The following is a 21,290-nucleotide window of genomic DNA, read 5'->3' on the forward strand; positions in this document are numbered from 1 at the left end:
GCCTCAAGGGTGTGCCTCCCATTTCTAACTGAGAGCATCACTGCCCATAAACTGGGTGTGACATAACAGATGCAATCTGCCAAAGCTCACTCAGAAGGAATAGGTATTCCTAGTAAGCCTATATGTAAAACAGAATCAATAATAAATAACTTCGTATAACAGAAAGCACGAGGCTCATATTGGTTCACCGGTGAATTCTACCAAACATTCGAGGAAGAAATTGTATTAAAAGCTACAACTTTTACAGAAGAAAAATCACAGTAGCATTTCAATAGACACAGAAAAAAGCATTTTCTAAAATTCAACACTTGTTCATGATTTTAAAAAAAACTCAGCAAACTAGTGACAGAAGAGAATTTGCTCAACTTAATAAAGAACAACTACAAAAATATATAGCAAACATTGTACCTAATGATGAGAAACTCATAGCTTTCTTGTTAGGATCAGCCACAAGGCAAAAATGTCCTCTCTCACCACTCCTTTTCAACCTTTTCATCATTATGCTGGAAGTCAAAGCTAATGTAATAAGACAAAAAAAAAAAAAAGAAAAAAAAAAAGGAAATAAAGCATGCATATTAGCATAACCAAAAACACAAACAGGAGGGGGGGCGGGACATGTGCTGGGGGAGGGGGAGAATGACACGGGAGAGGTCAATGGGGGAAAAGAGGACATACGTAATACTTTCAATAATAAAGAATTTAAATTTTTAAAAAGGACACCGGTTTGGCTCAGTGGATAGAATGTCGGCCTGTGGACTCAAGGGTCTGGGGTTCAATTCCCATCAGAGGCATGTACCTTGATTGCGGGCAAATCTTCGGTGGGGGATGTACAGGAGGCAACTGATTGATGTTTCTCTCTCATCGATGTTTCTGACTCTCTCTATTTCTCCCTTCCTCTCTGTGAAAAATCAATAAAATATATTTTTAAAAACGGGTACTAAATTGATAAGAAGGAAATAAAAGTATCATTGTTTGCAGATTACATGATTATGCATGAAGAAAATCCAACAGAACTGCCAAATAAAACCCTCTGAGACTAATAATAATAGCAAGTTTTCAGGATATCTTAGCAAGATTAATATACAAGGTAGGGCAAAAATAGGTTTACAGTTGCTTGTATGGAAAAATCATTTTGGGTTTTCATTACATTTACAACTGTAAAGCTACTCTTTTTTCTTTTTATTTATTTATTTATTTATTTATTTATTTTTTAAATCAATCTTTATTGTTCATATTATTACAAAGGTTCCTCATTTCTTCCCCCCTCCACCAGGTTCCCACCCCACCCTCCGCCCCCTCCCCATTCCCCATTGTCCTCAACCATTGGTGCACATTTTATGTTCAGTCTCTTCCTCCCTCCCTTTCCCCGATAGTAAATCCCTTTTCAGATAGTAAATCAGTTACTTAGCATTTTCTCATATCAATAATACCTCCACATGCCCAATGATACATTTCACACAAAAGACATTTCCAAATAGGTCAACCAGCCTCATCCAGGCCCCACCCAAGGCACTCACAGATCAATACCCCAGCACTATACTAACTCAACACATCCAGATCTAAGCCTTCATCACTTGATTCAGCAGACCCTCAAGTTCCCACAAAAGTTTCCAGCCATGTCTGAGAGGCAGCCGTGGGGCAGGGGCAGGCGAGGATCGAGCTGTTCCGGGCCTGGCTGCTCCGGGCCAGGCCTCTGTTGCTCTGGTTTGTTCCACAACCAGCTGCTCCGGGTCTGGTAACTGCCGCTCCCGACCTAGTTGCTCTGGACTTGGCAGCTGCTGCTCCGGGCCTGGCCACACCAGACCCGGCTGCTCCGGGCCTGGCCGCTCCCAGCCTGGCAGCCGCTGCTCCGGGCCTGGCCGCACCAGACCCGGCTGCTCCGAGCCTGGCCGCTCCCAGCCTGGCAGCTGCTGCTCCGGGCCTGGCCGCACCCAACCCGGCTGCTCTGGGCCCGGCTGCCCCAGGCCCGGCCTCTCCGAGTCTGGCCGCTCCCGGCCTGGATGCTCCGGGCTTGGCTACTGCTGTTCTGGGCCTGGCTGCTCCCAACCTGGCTGCTCTGGGCCCGGCTTCTCCGGGCCCGGCCACTCCGGGTCTGGGTGTTCCTGGACTGGCCACCCTGGGCTTGGCTGCCTCTGCCTCAGGCCTGGCTGCCACTGCCCCAGGTCTGGCTGCTCCAGTGCTGGCTGTTGATGCTCTGGTTCTGGCTGCTGCTGCTCTGGGGCCTGGCCTCTGCTGCTCCGGGCCCGGCTGCCACTGCCTTGTGCCTGGCCACTCTAGGCCTGGCCGCCGCTGTTCCAACATTCTGTCATTTTAAAAAGAAATGCATTTATGTTGCAATGTTGGCTGGTGAGTTGAGTTCTGACTTAGTCTTTGATTTTTTCAAGATCTTCTTTGTATTCTTTCTTAAGTAATTTTACTATCGTTTGCTCTCACTTGATTTCTTCACATTGAGAACTTCTTTGGTTTCTTCCTCCTTGTCCTGGGAGCTCAGCAGGTTGGCCTGTGGCACCCCTTTGTTCTCCGCGGGCTCCTGCGCTGCTTCAGCCTGTTGCCGGAGTCGGCACCGCCCAGGAAGCAGCCCCCGGCCTTAGCTCCGTTGCCCGCGCTCAGCGGTCGAGGGCTCAGGGGCACCCCACCCTTCCCGGGGGCCCCGTTGCCCGGCTCCTTGCTGGTGCCTGGCTGGCCGGTGTCTGGCAGGGGCTCCTGCTCCTTGTCGCGTTCCTCCAGTCTGGAGCTTTTTTTTCTCCTTCCCGCTAGGGGAGTCTAGGATCAGAGTCAACAGACTGTCCTCTGTGCGCAGTGTGCGCGACTCTGGGGGCTCCGCTTTTCGCCGCTCCCCTGGGATTCCGCCTCACAGCCCCGTCTCCCCCTGCCTGAGCCTGGGTCCCAGGGTCTGGCCTAGGACTGGGGTTCAGAGCAGTTGAAGCTGGGGCCCAACATGGCCGGGGCTCCTGTTTCCTTCCCTCCAGGGCAATCCCGCATCAGAGTCAACATTCCTTCCCTTGCAGGCAATGTGCGCGACTTCGGGGGGCTTGGCCTTTCGCCGCTCTCCCAGGACTCCACCTCACAGCCCCGTCTCCCTCTGCTTGAGCTTGGGTCCCCAGGGATTGGCCTAGAGCTGGGGTTCAGAGCAGTCCGGACTGAGGCTCAGCGCCGCCGGAGGCTTTGTTTCTTCTGGCTAGGGTAATCCAGTATCAGAGTCAACATTCAGTCCTCTGCGCGCAATGTGCACGCCACTCCGGGGGCCCTGCTTTTCGCTGCTCCCCTGGGATTCCGCCTCACAGCCCCGTCTCCCCCTGCCAGAGCCTGGGTCCCCAGGGTCTGGCCCATAACTGGGGCTCAGCACTGCCGGTTCGGGGGTTCAGCCCAGGCTGGGGGTTCTATTTCCTTCCTGCTAGGGAACGCCAGGCAGCACCCAGCACTCTCCTCCTCTCCGGCTGCGACCTCTGCGCGCGCGTGCATGCGGGCGCACAGCATGTCTCCATACCTTAACCTTTGACACTGTTGATCACTCCCTCTTTTTGGAAACATACCCTTTCTTGGTTCTGTAAATCAATTGATCCATGTCATTAGCGACCACTTTTTACGTTTAGAGTTTGAATCAGACATGGCCCTGGCAGGAGTGGAGAACAGAGGTTCTGTGAATAGAGGTGGGTGGGAGCATTAGGCTAGAGATGTCAGCAGGGTTGATGACTCCTGTACGAGCTGAGGAGCATCGCCAGGCAGCCTTTTGCTCACATCAAGTCCGGGGAGCCCGGGCAGGAAGCACAGCTTACTGACCTGAGGAGAGCTAGAGTTTTGGAAGAGGGGGTTCCCCTGACAGGAGCAGCAGATAGAGAGGGATGCAAACATTGCCCAGTGTGGTCAGGTAGGAAGAGGGTAATATACCTCAAGGGCCTCTTCCTCTTCCTGATGACTCTGATTGGCTGAATCCAAATGGACAGCGTGGGAGAGGGATGCAGAGGTCAGGGACAGGGTAGAGGGAAGGACAGAGCCGTACAGGGAATGGATGGGATGGGGCAGCAACCGAAATAAAAGCCCAGCGTTCTTTCCTGGGGGTCTCTGTCTTCCTCTCAGAACAAAGTTAGCACTGAGCTGTGGAGTTCTGTCTTCAGTCTTCACCTTTCCCCCTCTCTGTGCTCTCTCCTTGTGACTCTCACTCCCAGAGCAGCCCAGCTTCTATAGGCTGCCAACGCCACATCTTAACCCTGAGCTTGTACAAGCATCACTCTTGCACTTTGAACAGTTTATTGATGTCTCACTTTCATATTCCTCTTCAGCCTGGAACCCAATGGTCAGAAATGCTTTTCCCAAACTACCCCTGTCCCACACTCTTTGCCCCAGCTGCTCAGCCTGCCCACACCCGACTCTTCCTTGTCCCAGCTCAGGACCATCCATTCCAACTCCTGCAGATTTGGGCTCTTGGGTATGACCCCTGCTCTTCCCTACCACCATATGTTACAGATCCTCAGGTCTCTGAGTAAAGCTCTCTATAATAAAAGCTTGCCTTTTGGAGGCTGTTGGTGAAGGATAATAATCCCTCCTTTGCAAACTGCTGTTTGAAACTGCTGTTGGACATTCTCTGCTATTTTCCTAGAGTGTCCCTTGTTCTGTAAGTCAACTCTTGTTATTTTTAGACGGTCCCTTATTCTGAAAAATCACTTTGCTTTTTAGCTTGACTAATAGAGAACATAAACTTAGCTGTCTGACCTTGCAGGCTAGCCATCTAAGGGGCTGATACTGATAATACTCCCATATCCGCATGCCAGGTGTTTATGCTCAAGGTCACAAGCTGCCTGAAAAAATAACACAGAGCTCTTTGTAAAATTTGCAGACAAAGGGCTGGAAAGGTATAAATAGGGGAAGCTTCCTCCATGTTTTTTGCTCAGAAATTTGGGAGACATCTCCCTCTGGCGTAATAAAGACTCCTAATTAATTTGGGTTGTTAAAGCATCTTGTATATATAACTCACTGATTTACATGATAACATTGGTATCCGAAGCAAACTCCTTATATTTAGGGAATCTGCCCTCATTAAATATTGGTTTGGGGCAGATGCCACCCCTGCCCTGAAAGACCCAGAAGTTAGAGAATAAGAAGGATCTCACCCATTCCAAGCCTCCCTGACATGACTTAGACTCTGGAATAGTAACTCCAGTCAGGCCCATTTGAGAGCCATTCCTGCATCTAGGCACTGTTTGTGCTTTAGTACCGCTGCCCCAGCCAGCTCTCGTCGTTGGTGAGCATAGCTTCCACAGCCCTTGCTGGCGTTGCTTCTGAGCCCAGACCTCAGCCAACCCCTGATCCTGAGTGCCCTTCCCAGTTTGTGCTGGCCAGGGTCAACAGGCTTCCTGACTCCTCACCTTCCAACTAATGTCCTGTCTCAGATCGTATCTCTCTCTGATCTCTTCTCCCTACTGCCATGGGACCTGTTCCTCTGAAACGGAACTATCTCCTTGTCATTTGGAAAATGTCTTCCAATAGGTGCTCTCTGCCCCTTTCTTTTGTAGACCTTTAAATGCTTAAGTAGCTGTAGCACCAGGAAATGTACATTTCTAGCATCTCTTAAAGCAGGGGTAGGGAACCTTTTTTTTCCTGCCAAGGGACATTTGGATATTTATAACATCGTTTGCAAGCCATACAAATTTATCAACTTAAAAATTAGCCTGCTATATTTGGCCAGACATTTATTTTTTTTTATTTTATTATTTTATTTTATTTTATTTTATTTTATTTTATTTTATTTTATTTTATTTTATTGATTTTTCACACAGAGAGGGACAGAGAGCCAGAAACATTGATGAGAGAGAATCATCAATCATCTGCCTCTTGCACACCCCCTACTGGGGGTGTGCCCTTGACGGGAATCGAACCTGGGACCTTTCAGTCCGCAGGCCGACACTCTGTCCACTGAGCCAAACTGTTTTCAGCTTGGCCAAACATTTATTAACTCACCCCAGATGGCTTGGCAGCGCCAGACCAAATGATTTTGCAGGCCACATATGGCCTGCAGGCTGGGCGTTCCCCACCCTTGCCTTAGAGCCAGGTGTGGCTCCCGGGTAAGCCAATGGGACTATTATGGTCTGAATGCTTGCAGCCCCTCAAAATTCACAAGTTAAAATCTAATTCCCAATGTGGCATGAAGGAGAGCAGAATATGCCACCCCAGAACAGTGCCTCTTTGGCATGGGATTATTTTGAGAGGCAGGAGAAACTCTAAAAACAGAGTTTAAATTACCCTTTTGTAAATGAAATTTATAATTATTAAAGGAAATCTCCATTTGCCAAGGTGTCTCTCTCTCCTTATCAGGAGGTAGATGACTAAACCAAAGAATTTTTATCAATGGAAAAGGCTGGGACTTTAAATCTGCATAACAAAACTTACTCTAGCCGAAACCGGTTTGGCTCAGTGGATAGAGCATCAGCCTGCTGACTGAAAGGTCCCAGGTTCAATTCCAGTCAAGGGCATGTACCTTGGTTGCAGGAACATCCCCAGTAGGGGGTGTGCAAGAGGCAGCTGATCAATGACTCTCTCATCGATATTTCTAACTCTACTCTGTATCTCTCTCCCTTCCTCTCTGTAAAAAAATCAATAAAATATATTAAAAAAAAAAAAAAAACTTACTCTAGTTTACCTACCCTTCCAGGTCACCTCCCCATCATCTTTCTTATTAGCTGAAGATGATTTTTTAAAACACATTTTTATATTAATTTTTTTACAGAGAGAAAGGGGGAGGGATAGAGAATTAGAAACATTGATGAGAGAGAAACATCGACCAACTGCCTCCTGCAAATCCCCCTCCTGGGGATGTCCCCCGCAACCAAGGTACATGGCCTTGACAGAAATCGAACCTGGGAATCCTTGAGTCCGAAGGCTGATGCTCTATCTACTGACCCAAACCAGTTAGGTCTGAAAATGATTTTTAAGCCTAGCTTAAACCCCTGAGAGTTACTCCCTTTTCCCTGGATATTCCCCATGTATACATGAGGTACACATGTTCAACTTCTGTTTTTCTCTGGTTACAGGGGCACTGGCTGAGACCTTAGAATAAAGTGACATTTGTTTTTCTTCACATACAGGTAGTCTTTGGAGGTTAGGCCATGAGGATGGAGCCCTGTGAGTGGGATTAGTGCCTGTATCAGAGGCCAGAGAGCTAACTTGCTCTCTCCACCACATGAGGGTACAAAGAGAAGGTGGCCATCTGCCAAGTCTGGCAGAGGGTCCTGACTGGAACTGACCAGCACCTTGTTCTTCCAGTCTTCAGGGCTGAGAGAAATGTTTCTCTGCCTGCAGGGGAAAATAGTTGTTCCCGGTCCTATGCTACCACAGTTCCCATTCCAGGTTATGAATAGAGTCTTGTCTCCTTATGTCATTTGTATGTCCAACTGTCTCCCTTGTTTGACTCTGAGCAATCTCTATCTTATTAATCTGCACAATATCAGCCCTCAGACTACTATCTGGCGCATAGTTGGAGCTCAAAAATGTTTCCCAGGTAAGGAATTCAGGAAAGATAAATTCTTTTAGCTTTTGAAATTGTGCTTTATCTTTGAATCAAAGAACAGTTTTATCTACTTGTTTCTCAAAACAAAACCAAAAAAAAGCTACTAAAGGAATTTGAGCCTCAGAGAGGTATTTACTTATCCAAGATCATCTGACTTTCTTTCATTTCAGCTTGAGGTGAGCTCTAAGTTCTTCTGAATCTGTAAATGAGTGGACAGGTAGCAGAGAAGTGACCAAAGGCAGTAGGTTGTAGATCAAGTCACTTCTTATCCTTGGGCAATAGGCTCCTGGTCCTGCTTTTACTCCGGGCTGATGGCCAATGGATTCAACTGAGGAAGGAAATGATATAAGGAAAACAGGGATCTTTCAACCTTATGTTGTAGGATTCCATAGAAAACCATCTTGATGTCATTTTAGCCACAACAATGTGAAATCACATAGAAGGAACACCTTAGAACTGCGGAGTTAAATGGCAAAGGAATGAAAGGGATTTCTTTGCAAAATCCAGAGAACATTTCAGATAAAAAGCAAATAAGAAGTGTCTAAGTAGCCCTAACCGGTTTGGCTCAGTGGATAGAGCGTTGGCCTTCACTGAAAGGTCCCAGGTTCGATTCCAGTCAAGGGCATGTACCTTGGTTTAGGGCACATTCCCAGTAGGGGGCGTGCAGGAGGCAGCTGATAGATGTTTCTCTCTTATTGATATTTCTAACTCTCAATCCCTCTCCTCTCTGAAAAAAAAAATCAGTAATATATATATATATATATGTGTGTGTGTGTGTGTGTGTGTGTGTCTCTAAGTAGCAGACAAGACTTGTAAAAGAAATTTAGAGTATTTTGAGTGATCTACAATTTGTTAGATCCAAGTGGTGCTTTCCAAAGGACTAGGTGAAGCTTGTAAATGATTGTGCAAGTCTTTAACACATGATATTAAAAGCATAATAATGCAAGAGGGTCAAGGGCTAGACAGTCTTCCAAGAGGACTTTGGATTTGACAGGAAATTTTCAAAAGGACTCATGATGAAAGGGAAAGTAAGAGAGAAATAAAGATGTCTTCCTGGTCTAGGTGGTGGGGTCGGGGCTGCAGAATTTCTCTGTAGATGGGGCTTAGAAGCCGTGGTCTTTCTGGAGAGAGGACCAGGGGCTTTATCTTTTTTTTCTTTTTTTTTTTTTAAATATATTTTTTTAATTGATTTTTTACTGAGAGGAAGGGGGAGAGACAGATAGAGTCAGAAACATCCATGGGAGAGAAACATCAATCAGCCACCTCTGGCACACCCCCTACTGGGGATGTGCCCGCAACCAGGGTACATGCCCTTGACCAGAATTGAACCCGGGACCTCTCAGTCCGCAGGCCGACGCTCTATCCACTGAGCCAAACCGGTCTCGGCAGGGGCTTTATCTTTTGAGGTTAAGCAAGTACAGATTTGCTTATATTTTATGACACACACAAAGCTTTCTAAAGATGCCTTTGTTTATAGTTCACCAAAGACAGAGAAAATGACACTTGTCTATATCCAGGAACATTCCTCCCCTCTGGTAAGTTCCATGAGCCCTAGTTGCCCTCCCTGTCCTCCCACCTCTAATGACACCATGGCTGTGGTGACCCTAGAAGGTGGAAAACAGAAAATGGCTGGAGAAGAGACCAGCGTTCAGGAGGGAACCAAAGACAAATTGGACATTTAACGAACAGATTTAGAATAAAAATTCCCAAGGAATTAGAACATTTTCATTCTTTCTTTAAAGGACAGTTTAAGGGGCTGGGGATAAGAATCTGGATGGGCTCTGAGGCTGAACACAACTGACACACAAAGAGGGAGAGCTCTTGGGATCTGAAGACTTTTCCTGGGAAGGACTGATCACTTTCTTTTGATAAAACCAGGAACAGAATCATTTTCACATGGTATCCTGGACAATAATATGGGCTGAATGCTAACTACGAGGAAGTGGATCAAGTCAATACCCAAACGAAAGCATCACTAAGTCATGCTCTGGGTATAACCTCCCCACAGATATAGATTGGAGATGGAAAGATAAATACTTGGAGTTATGGGACTATTACTCATCAAGAAATTGCATTTCCACAATCTAGTCTAGAGATTTCAAGACAAGGCAGTGTCTAAAATATTCGAATCTTCAATCAAATAATTTAGAGGGAACTGTTACCTTTTAACACAAAAACTGGACATTGCGGGATATTTTACTATTGAGAGGCCAAAAAGGAACAATTTTTTTTTTTAACGCTTTTCCCAAGCAAATCAGTCTCAGTGAGTTTCCATTGTTGCAATAGCGTGCTCTCTCTCTCTCCCTCTCTGCCTCTCAATAGCTCTTTAGAGTTCAGAATATTTCACTATGGTGATTTTTGTGCAGATTAAAAAAAAATATTCGAGGTAGTTACCCAGTGTAAACATTGTCAAGATACTGGAATCTTGAAACTGTAGGGAGAGGTTTAAGATTCTGTACTCTGATCCTCCATTTCTTCCTAACTCTGAGCCCCAGCTTGCTATCCTGTGCATTTAGGTCCAAGGGCTTAGAGGAGGTCTTCTGGCTGTTATCTGGGGGAGAATATTCAAATAAAGTAAAAAAAACAACAACAAGGAATTCCCATGAAAGAAAATGGATCTAGGAAGATATGACTACTTGAGGAACAAAACGAAGGAATATAGGTTCAGATATCATGGGGGTCATCGGACCTGCTAATAGGTGAAGAGCTGCATATATTTCACCAGCAGAGAAATAAGGAGTTAGGATGTGTAGGACTTTCCCCCTCTGTAAGCTTTTCTTCTTTATTAAATACTTTTATTGATTTCAGAGATGAAGGAAGAGAGATAGAAACATCAATGATGAGAGAGAACCATTGATTGGCTGCCTCCTCGTACACGACACTGGGGATTGAGTCTCGAAACCTGGGCATGTGCCCTCACTGGAAATTGAACGGAGATTTCCTGGTTCATAGGTTCATGCTTAATCACTGAGCCACGCTGGCCAGACAGCCCTCTGTGAGCTTTTTATTCACCCCATATCATGCCACCACCCATGTTTCGCTAAGTGTCCATTGTACGTTGTTCAGCAGGAAGAACGTGAAGATTTTTGCTGTCTTCAAGAAACCAATACTAATTTAGACGTTAACAATTTAAATGGTGCATAAGAGAAGCAGGAGTGGGTGTGATCAGCATAAAATGGTTAAATTGTGAAACGGGGGTAGGTGGGGTGTAATGCAGCAACGTGTTGCCCATACTGCGCAGAGGCCTTTGCTCTGTGCTTGTCCTCTGAAACGTTCATTGAGCCTGAACTTTCAGCACAGCACCCCTGATACAGCCCTGAACTTTGGATTCCCAGGACCCACCCACCTTCTTCTAGGTCACCAGCCCCTCCAAAAAGTTAAGGAGCAAACTGGCTGCTTGGTTTCCCTTCCCAGCACTCTTCTCCAGGAGGACGCGGGTAATCTGCGCGGAAGCGGTGCGTGGGTGTAGAGGTTGAGGGCTAGACCGGGAGAGGAGAGCGCCAGGTGGGCAGGGCCTTACAAGCTGCGTGCGCACACTCCCGGCCTCCTCCTAGCATCTGAACTCACGTGCGCCCTCCTCTTCTTCTCGTGCACATACACGGAACTCAACCAAACATGCCCATGGGCACATCCCAGCCCGCTTGCCTTTCTCAAGTACACATACACTCCTGCGTGCACCCAACCTGCACGTGTCCACACACCCAGTCTCCCTTCCTCCCCCAAGTGCGCACACCTACAGGTGGGAACACCGGCCCCCTCCTCCATGTGTGCACATAAACTCCCCTGGCTAAAAAATCAAACCTTTTTCTTCCCATGTGCACACACTTTAGCAAGTATACCCACGTGCACAGGGACACACACAGCTGGCCCCTTTCCTCTCTGTGCACTTACACATGCGCACACACAGACATCCTCCCGCTCTCATCCATGTGTGCATACTCATAGGTGCACACATCCGTGGCTCCTTTCCTACGTGTGCATCCACTCTCATCCGTTTCCCATGTGCGCACAAGTGTACACACACGCTGCCCCGTGTGCGCACAAATGCACACGCGACCTGGGCCCCCGTCCTCCATGTGCGCACAGGTGCACACATCCCCGGCCCCTGTCCTCCGTGTGCGCACACGTGCACACCCCACTGGCTCCTCACCCCCGCGCGCGCGCGCAACCGCGCATCCCGGCGCCAGTCCCTGGGTCTCCATCTCCGCCCCGCGCGCGCGCACACAGACGCGCACGCGCAGCCCATCCCCCCCCCTCCGAGCCAAGCGCGGGCCTCCCGGCGGGAGGAGGAGGAGGAGGAGGGCGCCGAAGGCGCGAAAACGCGCGCAGGCGCGCTGCCGGAGCCGGGCCGACGCCCACGTCACCGCGCCGCGCACGTCACGCCGCCCGACGCCCGCTCGGCAGGGTGAGCCCCGCGCCCGGCGCCTTGCAGGGCAGGACCCCGGGCCGGAGTGCGCGCCGGGACCGCCCGCGTGTCCGTGTCCGCGTGTCCGCGCCCGCGTGTCCGTTCCCGCGCCCTCGCGTCTGCCCCCGCGTGTCCGCGCGCTGACCGTCAGCCAGGTGCGGCGGGCAGGGGGCCGGAGCGGGCCGGGGTCCCGGGAGGGGCGCGAACACGCGGGGCGCCTACAGGTTCCCGTCCCCCTTCCCCGCCGCGTGTGCGCGCCTCTCCGGGTTCTCCCGCCTCCTGCCCCCCCAGTTCTGGGCGCCACCGTCGGGGGTTCCCAGGTGACCCGGCTGTGGGGTCGGGGGGGGGGTCCCGGGTCCCCCCCGGCGGGGCCTGCAGGTGGCCTTCTGGCGGAGCAGCAGCGCCGGCGTCTGCACCCGGCGGGGGTTGGGGTCGGCCCGGCGCACAAGGTCTGGGGGTCCGGGGCGCGTGGGGGCGGCGCTGACCCCGACTTGGCCTGTTCGACTGCCGGTTCCGGCGCGCGCGGGAGACGCTCGCGGCGAGGCGGCCGCGGCCTAGTGACAGGCCGGAGGCCGGACCCCGGAAGCCCACCTGTCAGAGTTACCGGCCGGCCGAGCGGGCGAGGGGATCGAGCCGGCGGGGCCCGGGCGCTCCCGGGGTGCGCTTTTGCGCAGGGCCAGAGGGGCTGCTTCCAGGCGTTTGGCAAGGGGTCCCCCGCTGCGCCCTGGGTGCGCGGGCGCAGGCTGTGTCCCAGGCCCGACCGGGTGCCGCGCCGGAGCCTTTGTGTGGGCGTCGAGGAGGACGGGGGTCTGCAGGGAGCGGGGCCGGGCATCTTGGTGTTGGCTGCATTTTCGTTCATTTAGATGACTTTTCAAAATCTCAGATGTGGGTTGTTGTTTTTTTTTTTTTCTTTCTTTCCCAGCTGCCCTTGGAGGATGGAGTGTGGGTTTAGAAAGGAAAGTGCCTGTTACCTGCAGAGGCAATCAGGATGGTTGGTGATGGCACTGGGGAAAATGTTGATATTTTATTAACTTCTTTTCTCATGCTTACGCATTTCTGTTTTTTCTTTCTTACCAGAAAAATCATCTTTCTTCTCTGGAGGGTGAACATTGATAGCATTGATTTCACGGATCTGGTAACATGGCAAAAGATGTGAGTATATTTGCTTGGTTTTTACATACACAGATATTTGCCTCCTTTCTTTGTGGTTTTCCCACTTTATTTAAGAATGACAACGCAAACTGCAGGGCTGTTTATTACCAGACTTAAAGCACGTAATACAGGATAAAAGTGAAAAAGATGAAATAACTCTTAATAGCTTTTACAGAGGTATGCGTGATTTGCTTCTACACCTGGGTTTTGCAGTCTTGGCACCAACGACAGATGTTGCGTGAGGCTGAAATGATATCATCTGACTTTTCCTTCATCTTTTCAGACTGCGTTAACTCAGAATTTTGAATGTCTTTGTTGAAGACCACCCTGAATTCAGTGAGGGCTGGTCGTGTGCAGAATGCCCCTGTGCACCTGCTTTGTGCAGAGGGCAGGAAGTTAATTCAGCTTTTATCAACAAAGTTCTTTCTGCCATTTAAAACTCACCTTGTTTTGGCCACATTTTTTCCTCAGAAAAAAATGGATTTTGGTGATGAATGAAATGTAGAAAATTTGCTTTGTGTTTGTCCTGAAACAATAGAATGTATTGAATGGGTTTTTTTTAAACTTCTTCCAAGAAATAGGCTTTAGGTCTAAACACATAGTCTGTTTCATTGGTTAGGTAGTTTTTACTATACTTTGTAATATAGTCAGCTAAAGTCACTGAAACCCTAGTTCTATCCGTTAGTGTTTCTTAGAATGCATTGTCCTGTACACGTTAGGGAGAAGAGGCTGTTTGTTTATTTACTTATTTATTGCACAGAGGTGGAAATACAGCTCAGGTACTCTACATCCACTTGAAACACAGCTAGAGGAAGTAAATGTGTCCATATCTGTGGGACCAATCATAGGCATTATGCCTTTTCATCATTTCAGAGGTTTCCATGGTCTCTGAGAAGTCCGATGGAGAGCGCCCCCTGCTCTCACCGACTGCTGGGCATGCTCTCACGTTGGGCTCCTGTCTTCCAGCACTGGGTTTGATTTGGCGGAGAGCGTGTATGAACACACAATTGCATCCTGTGCGCTAATGCAGTGTTTCCCAAACTTTTGACATGTGTGTACCCCTTCTATAATTTCCATAACGCTGAGTACCTCTCGTACTCATGAGAACATAGAATTAGGCGCAGCTAAGCACGGTGCAGTGCATATCCCCACCAAACTCCGGTGCAATGCATACCCCCACCAAACTCTTCCCGTACCCTGGGGGTACGGGCACCACACTTTGGGAAACACTGTGCTAATGTTTCAAGTTGAAGTCGTAATCCGTGTATCACGTTAGCTTGATTTTTATCATCTCTAATTGCATTTGTCAACGTATTCCCCAGAGAGGCAGGCTAGGTTAGTATGTGCCCAGGAGCAGGTTAAGGAGGCATCTTTAAGAAGGTACTGCTGGACCCCCGTGCCTCTGTAGGAGTGCGTGCAGTTCTGGGCTTGTGTGTTTCAGGGAACCCATTTTTACCTGTGCTTTTTTTAAGTTAAAGACCAGAGGAGAGGGGAGACTCCTTGTCTGAGGGGCTGTCTTTGCTGCCTTGTTGGCCTCTGGGTGCAGGGAGAAAGGCTCATCAGCAGCCTTTCCTGACTTTCACTCGCTGTTGGAGAAGCAGCCCTTGGGAAGTGCGGCGGCGGAGGGCTGCCTAATGGCTGGGCTGCGGGGTGGTTGCCTTGGAGCTGTTTGACCGTGGGCTCCGTGATGGTGATAATGGGGTGTGTAGTTCAGCTGGAGAAACAGCGTGGGGGAGAAACAGAGGGGAAGTGGCCTTCTTGTCCCGAGAGCTGGGTGATGCCAGGAGTGGCTGCAGCCAGGTTCCACCGGGGCTGGTGGACCACGCTGGAAATGGAGACTGTGGTCAGGTAAGGGCGTTTACTTTTCTTAGGCCTTTTCTCTAGTTAACCTTACTTTTTTAAATAGGCGCGTGGCATTTGAGTTTGGAAAGATGACTTTGGCAACCGTGTTGCAGGGGAAAGGAGAAGTAGTTCACTTAATTAAGCAGCGGTGTTGCAGTTTCTCTTAGGTATAAGATCAAAGCCCAGAATCCCAGGTGAGAGCCGAGCCTTTTGGGATGAAGGGGGTGGCTAGGACCCCAGGTTTGCAGAACTCTGGGGGCTCCATGGGAGGCTGTTGGGGTCCAGGGAGACTAGAGGGGGCTGGAGTTAGGTTTTGGGGGTCACAGAGGAGGACAAACTTAGGAGACTCTTGAGGGGTCAGCCTGTCAGAATTTGGTGAGCAGGATGAGGAAACAATGGTGTGGCAGCTTCCTATGTCCAGTGGAGGTCCAGGGCGACCGGCAGGCTTTAGGGATGTAGCCAGGGAAATGGCTGGGCAGGAGTGAGCTCATTGACTGGATGGGAAGGAGTGGTGGGCATGGGCCGGACAGGAGCCACCTTTGAGGGGGAGAGGAAGTGGGCTGGGCTGGCAGGACCTGCAGAGGGGCAGCAGGTCAGGGGGCAGCATGGGGGGTTGTCTGGGCACGATGACTGTTGCAGGTTAACCTGCCGAGCAGTGTCTTTGGTCTAAGGGGCCTGGTGCCAACTGGTCTTCTGGAAAGACTTGGAGCTTTTCACCTGTCGTGTTGTAGACGCACCTCCGATGAGACTTCTACGGGAGCCTGGCGCCCTGGTTCCTGTGCATGTCCGTCTGCCTCAGTGCTGGGCTGGGGGGGATAGAGGTGGAAACACCTGAAGCGATGGTAACCTGCGCTCCTCTGTTCACGCACCCAGTGCTGCCGTTTGTTGAGTGCTCGTGTCCAACAGCGAGCTGCTCACGAAGCTTGTCGGTTGTGGGATACAGCAGAGTGGCGGGGCCCGGTGTTGGGGGCCTCTCAGGAAAGCAGTGCCCTTTTCACTGAAATCAGAGGATGAGGAAGAGAGCTAAGGTGGTGTGTGTGTGTGTGTGTGGTGGGGGGGGGGTTGGGAAGAGCATGGAAGTGGGGCTCCCCTATTGTACTCTAGCACCAACTGTAAACCTTATGTCTTCTGTTTCAAGAACACAAATATTTGTGTGTTCTTTAAAAAGATATTTAGACAAAACACTGTAATTCCTTTGTTTAGAATAGGGGTGTCGAACTCAATCAGAGAAGGGGCCAAAATCTAAAATCCAGCCTAAATCGCGGGCCGAATGGTTTACTGAACAGTCATAAACTGTCACTGTGATGGAAACGCAGCGGAGTGCAGTGATGACAGCGCGGTGAGGGCCACATTGCAAGGCCTGGCGGGACGGATTTGGCCCGCGGGCCTTGTGTTTGACACATGTGGTTTAGAAAAACCCCACATTTCCCAGAAATATAGGAAAATGAGTCTGATTCCTTGGTGATCAGTGGTTAACATTTCATTTCAGAAGTGTGTCTCTTCCGCGGGAGGTGTGCTAGGATGTGTGTTTAAAATGGCAGGAATGAGTGGGCTGCCGCTAGGCGTCCTCATGGTGAATCCGTCTGTCCTGCTTCTCTGGTTTTGCTCTGGTCACACAGAGGTGAGAGATGGTGCCTGGGGAGGTGTGGCGAGAGGGTGGACGCCCAGGCTGCTCGAGGACCCGAGACGCCCACTCCTGCCAGTCGCAGCCGCCTGGCCTGAGAAGCAAAGCTGAGAGCAGGCCCCGGGTTACCAGAGCCTTCACTCTTGCCTTCAACATATGCTTACTTGAATTAAGTTATATGCTTGAAGTGGAGAATTCCTATGGTAAAGTACAGATTCACTATTCCTACGCGGTGTGGAGGAGGAGGCAGCAGAGGAGGAAACACTTTGTGGAAGTTATGAAGGCCCCAAGCGTGGGCACTCAAAATTGACCACTAGCAACAATTTTGGGGGTAGGTCTGGCCCTGCGCAAAAGTGCACCCCAGAAATTTAATGTAAGAGAGAGATTGGTTGCTATTGGTATTTGGGGCAAGAATTTCCTTGCTGAGGGGACTGGCCTACACAGTGACAGTGGTCCCTTCCCAAGTCTTGAGACACCTGAGGGCCACTTCTCCTTGTATTTGCCAACATCCTGGTGGGGGTTAGTGCAGCCTAGAAAAGAATACTGATTGGTCATTAAACTTCTCTGGGGTCTTCCACCATTGCCATCACAGGATCCCGTGGCCGTGTGTGTGTGGTGTGTGTGTGTGTGTGTTTTGGGACTCACTGGCCACATGCAGGCTGTCTCTTGTTCTCACACCTGAAGCTCAGGGACTATCCTTAGATGTACATCTTGGATGTTTTTTCTCAGTTCCTGTAGAGAGAATCATGGCAGGTCAAAGGACATGGCAGCATGCTTTCCAGTAACTGGAACTGTGTGGACCTATTTTCCTGAAGCCATGGGCCTGTTCTCTCCATCATGGGGTCTTGTCGCCCTGATAGGTGAAAAATGTAGTTTATTGTGTATTGATTTATGAAATTAGATGTCTGTGAATTTTATTTTGTGCCAACCACAGTTCCCATGAGCACAGGTCATGATTGGCAATGTTTGCCTTGTTAAGAATGCATTACAGCAGAAACCGGTTTGGCTCAGTGGATAGAGTGTTAGCCTGTGGACTGAAAAGTCCCAGGTTCGATTCCAGTTAAGGGCATGTACCTTGGTTGCGGGTGCAGCCGCAGTGGGGGGTGTGCAGGAGGCAGCTGATTGATGTTTCTCTCTCATCGATGTTTCTAACTCTATCTCTCTCCCTCTCTGTAAGAAATCAATAAAAAATATATATTAAAAAAAAAAGAATGCAATTACATTTTCAACACTGAGGAAAGCGTCTAAGGTAACAGTAAACTTTAAAGGAAATATAAATATTATAATTGTTAGATCTTCGTATTAAAGGCTGCAGTTGTGTGAAGTAGAAAGTGGAAGGCATCTGACATGACTGTTCGTGTGTTGCCTGGGCTGCCCCCCTTCCCCACCATCTTTTTCCAATCGGTAGGTCCCCATGAGCAGTTTGATGCTGTCAGTATTTGGAAAACTAGTTACAAGATAAAGGACCTGCATAGCAGCAATAGTTCTTTTAGAACTGGAGCTAGAAGGGGCAGTGAGTGAGGGAGTGTGGTTCAAGTACTTTCTCAAGGTCACAGGCAGAGCCTGTGTCCCCAGCTTCCAGTTTCAGAAGTTCCTCACGGCCCCGGGAAGGAGGAGGAGAAGGAACAGTGTCACCTCCATCCCTACTGGAAAGATTGCATTCGCATCTTTGTCCAGTATCATGAAGGTTTGTAAAGAGCAGAGAGCTAGGTAGTTGATTTTTTTAAATTATAAGGGTGCTTTTGCCAAGAGATGTTGAGTGGCAGGTTCAGACTGTGGTGGGTATTCCGGGGCCCGCCCCTCCACATTGCAGGTGTGAGAGCAGAGCGACAGCCTAATGTGCCCAGTGAGTCCTGACCCAGACCCCAGGCCACTACCCCTGAGCACTTGGCCAAAGGCCCTCCTGAGGGAGGAAGACAACCGAAATGCCAGCCTGATCTTGGGGTGGGGGCAGTACTGGGGCAGCTCCATGTAGGTTTTTAGTCCATGGGCCTCAGGTTTTTTTAAAATATATTTTTATTGGTTTCAGAGAAGAAGGGAGAGGTAGAGAGAGATAGAAACATCAATGATGAGAGAGAATCATTGATTGTCTGCCTCTTGCACACTCCCTACTGGGGATGGAGCTCGTAACCTGGGCATGTGCCCTTGACCAGAATCAAACCCGGGACCCTTGAGTCCACAGGCCGACCCTATCCACTGAGCCAAACCAGCTAGAGTGATGGGCCACCGTTTTAAAAGCTGCCCTGTGAGTCCTCTTATGTTTTGGAAAAAATAAAATAAAAAAATCCCTAAATTGTATTATTGAGAGCTGGAGACCAGAGAAAAAGGCATCCTATCTAAGCTTTAGAGGGATGCTATAATGAGGCCTGGTTTAATACCAATAGGAGACTAATGAGCTCATCTAAAAATACATGTCCTGAGTGTCGTTTTACAGACCTAGACCTCGGTGATGAAATTCAGGGCTGAAGAAATAAACCTGGCATGGCAATAACCTGCTGTTTCCGCCAGTCTTTGATGCAGTGAGTTCTGGGAACGGACACTACTTCAGTCATCTAGTACCGCCTTTTCTTCTGCTTGCCCTCGTAAAGCAACAACTTCACATTTGAGATGAAGAAGGGGGTCACTCAGGTTTAAATGGAGGAGAAATCCACGATGGTATGCTTGTTTTTGCAACAGGGTTTTCATGTTTCAGAGTTAATTTTTTTTTTTTTTTTACGTGGAATGAAAATGGAGAACTCTGAGATGGTATTAAACAGCAGAAAGATAGAGCTTAATTAAAAGTGTCGCCCTGAAACATCTTGCTTTAAAAGAGGTATTATGCACACACCTGGTATAAAACTCAAAAAATAAAAGGGATATCTTTTCCCCCTCATATAATCAGCTTTTTTTGTTTAGCTTTGTCCTTCTGCTGTGTAAAAAAATTATCTTCACAGTTGGTTGTGAAACAATTGGGAAACTTGCCTGTGTTATTGATGCATAGCCTGACTTGCACTGTAACTCTTAGATGATGTTTTCCTCACATAATCGCCTTTTCAAAGAGCCCTTCTCTCTCGGTACTTAATACATTATATTATTTTTCAGTTAGAACAATTAGAAAACTCTCATTTGTCATTGACCCCTGGCTTCTCTTGCCTGCATTTTCATACTGTTTAGGAGGGGCTGGATTTCTAGGGAAGAGCGGCCAGGGATGGGTCAGAGATGGCACACGGCCTGCACCTGTCATGACCCTTCGGATCCTTGCTGAGGGCACCAGATCTCTGGAATGCATGTCATCTGGGATGTGGGGTGTTGGCCTTGGCTGAACCGCAGGAGGGACTGGCCCTCAGGCACCTCCTAACTGAAATGATTACCATTATTAGGGGATCGGCCACAAATAATATGGCTGCTGTGTCTGCATGGCACCTGGCCTGGAAGGGAGTCGGCCGTCTGTAAATCCCTGCTGACTGTCCGCTACTCCTGCAGACTCAACTCTGCGTGAGGACTTGTATTTGGAGGCTGGCTGGCTTTCAGTTGCAGTTTGTGGGTGCTGTTCAGATCTACCACAGGTGACGTGGAACCTCCAGAATGAAGAGTTGTGTTTACCTCTTCTTGTCAGGGTCTCTTGTTTGAACTTAGGACCCTGTTCATCAAAATCGGTTTTCGCACGACCCAGTTTTGAAGGGAATGCTTGTTGGATGGGATGAATGAAACCGCTCTGCATCCTCAGGTTCTAAAATGCAGCATCTTTTAACACACACGCTTGAACTGTGCACCCTGGTGTCCCTTACATAACGTCACATCCCAAAGGTCTAAGACAAGGAGCCGGTGAAGATCTCTGCTAGGCAAAGAACCAAGAAGGTAATGGCCTGTAAGTCAGAAAACCAGACAGTTTCCAGAGCCCGACTGTCTCCACAGCCCCCCTCCCTCCCACCCCCAGCTCAGCTCTGTCCTGTGCTCCACCTCCCAGGTGACAGGTGACGGGTGTGCTAGCCGCCTCCATGGTTCATTCTGCAGAGAAACTCGTCATTCCCAGGTTGTTCTGTGGGGCAGCTCAGCATAAACCGTGAGTTTTGTTTTTAATGAATGGCAGTCCTGTCACACCAGCAAGCTTTTCTGTCACAATCATTGGAATGCACATTTAGCAGAATTTCCATGAGTAAAGAGTTTGAGGTACTGAAACAGTTCAAGTAATATTTCTTCTGTTTATAAAAGTAATGTTAATTGTATAAAACTTAGAGAGTTTCGGGAAAGTAAAAAGAAGAAAAAAATATCACCAGCCAGTATCTGAGATGAATTGTTGGTATTTTGTAGTAATGTTCCTGTTGGGTTTTTATTTAGTCATATAAAATAAAGGCATGTTTTACAAAGATGTAAATGTACTGTATGTTCTATTTATTCTTCCTTTTCTCTTTAATCTATCGTATTTCTCCAAGTCAGTCACTTTTTTTTAACCGCGTTATTTTTAGCAGCTGTACGTTGATTTGACATGTTGGGGAAATTATAGATGGTCAGTTCTTGAAAAAGTGAGTTAAAATGGGAAATGATAAAAATGATGCATGCCTTTACACATTTTAAATTCAAACAAATGTGTATTCACTCCCTCCCCACTCTTTTGCCTGTAGAGCAGTGGTTCTCAAGCTTTCTAATGCCGCGCGACCCACAGGTTGAGAACCGCTAGCAGGGTCGCCTAAGACCATTGGAAAACACAGATATTTACATTACGTAAACACAGATATTTTACATTACGAGTCATAACTAGCAAAATTATAGCAACAAAAATAATTTAT

General features: G+C 48.5%; 1 protein-coding gene across 5 annotated transcripts in view; it reads left to right on the top strand.

Moving 5' to 3' along the window:
• Nucleotides 1-11,852: 11,852 nt before the first annotated feature.
• Nucleotides 11,853-21,290, top strand: part of TFDP1 (transcription factor Dp-1) — a 45,937-nt gene continuing 36,499 nt past the window's right edge. Inside the window, exons 1-2 of one of the 5 annotated variants that reach the window (XM_036456442.2) lie at nucleotides 11,853-11,906; nucleotides 12,984-13,058. In XM_036456442.2, coding sequence (XP_036312335.1) covers nucleotides 13,047-13,058 — 12 coding nt within the window. In that variant the 5' untranslated portion in view covers nucleotides 11,853-11,906; nucleotides 12,984-13,046. Of the gene's footprint in view, nucleotides 12,062-12,089; nucleotides 12,227-12,543; nucleotides 12,565-12,983; nucleotides 13,059-21,290 lie in introns of those variants that run through there. The other 4 variants (XM_036456441.2, XM_036456443.2, XM_045588815.1 and 1 more) reach the window with 4 other exon arrangements.

This window comes from Pipistrellus kuhlii, unplaced genomic scaffold (genome assembly GCF_014108245.1).
Source record: "Pipistrellus kuhlii isolate mPipKuh1 unplaced genomic scaffold, mPipKuh1.p scaffold_m20_p_3, whole genome shotgun sequence".
Lineage (NCBI taxonomy): Eukaryota > Metazoa > Chordata > Mammalia > Chiroptera > Vespertilionidae > Pipistrellus > Pipistrellus kuhlii.